Source organism: Arachis ipaensis, chromosome B06 (assembly GCF_000816755.2).
Source record: "Arachis ipaensis cultivar K30076 chromosome B06, Araip1.1, whole genome shotgun sequence".
Classification (NCBI taxonomy): domain Eukaryota; kingdom Viridiplantae; phylum Streptophyta; class Magnoliopsida; order Fabales; family Fabaceae; genus Arachis; species Arachis ipaensis.
Window position 1 is genome coordinate 131,759,407 of NC_029790.2, and position 1,220 is coordinate 131,760,626.

Genomic DNA, 1,220 nt, shown 5'->3' on the forward strand with positions numbered 1-1,220 from the left:
GTTAAATTGTAAAGAAAACACTTAAATTGCAAATGAAGTCAACATGATAATTAAAAAAGTTATAATTGTCAGACATTTTAAAATGAGATCAGATATTATTATATAAGTATTTCTTATTCTATAAATAATTCAGGAAAATTGAGAAAGTAAAGAACAACAACCTAGTAAGTAGTCTATATGGGTGTGAACTACAAGAACTTATTAGTTGTTAAATTATTTTGACTAGAAAGACATGGAACATTTGGAGTGCATGAAGAGCATATCCCTTGTACATTTTTGCAGGATGCACGTGTCTTCTCCCCATTGGTCGATGTTATATCAATTCCTTCCAAGTTAATATTGGTGCATCCAATGGCATCACAATTAAGTTGAACCGGATCTTCAGAAGTTGAGGTCCCTCTCACTTTGAGAAATGTAACATCACTCACTTTTACTGCTTTATCATCCTTCACTTTTTTCACTTTTATATCATCCGTTTTATATTGTTGGTCAATAATTACAGGGATATCCACTGCATCCATTATAATATTATCAAATATAATATTTTTAGCATATCCAGATCCTCCCTGATTAGGAAAAAAAAAGGGAAACAAATTATATTGATATTTCATAAGTTAGAAAATTTCTTGCATCTTCTTACATGATACTTAATTACATATAATTTAAAGAAATTCTTTTCAAATTAATTAATTTGCTTATATATAGACAACTAATTAAAGTGGATACTTATGTAGTTATGTTATTACCTTCCATGTCTTAATTCTTGCCCCATTTGTAGTTCTACTGAAGTTGCAATTTTGTACACGTATCTCTTGTGCTGTTTCATAGGCTCCATTTTTTCCAAGGCTTCCAATACTAAAATCATAAAAGTTTTTTTTTTAATATATGTAACTATAATTTATCTAACTATTTTTAATTATCATCTTTATATAAAAATATCCTTATATAAATAGAAGACAATTAGTTTAGATAAACATATACCTGATTCCATGGCCAGGTCCACAATAAATAGAAGACACATTAATGAAAGAGGAACCACCATTAATCGCAATGCAGTCATCACCTACATAACAAATAAAATTACACATAAAATTGATTATGTGTTTAACTCCATAATAAGCATATGGGTATAATAAATATTTATTTTTAGAATAATAATAAAGAAAAAGAATATAAAACAAAAGATGTTATTCAAAGATTATTATTATCTTTGAAAATAA

At 27.2% G+C, this 1,220-nt stretch overlaps 1 protein-coding gene across 1 annotated transcript in view; it reads right to left on the reverse strand.

Moving 5' to 3' along the window:
• Positions 189-1,220, reverse strand: part of LOC107647678 (probable polygalacturonase At3g15720) — a 2,934-nt gene continuing 1,902 nt past the window's right edge. The window contains exons 5-7 of the mRNA XM_016351733.1: positions 982-1,063; positions 747-855; positions 189-566 (exon numbers count right to left, since the gene is read on the reverse strand). Coding sequence (XP_016207219.1) covers positions 189-566; positions 747-855; positions 982-1,063 — 569 coding nt within the window. The remainder of the gene's footprint in view (positions 567-746; positions 856-981; positions 1,064-1,220) is intronic.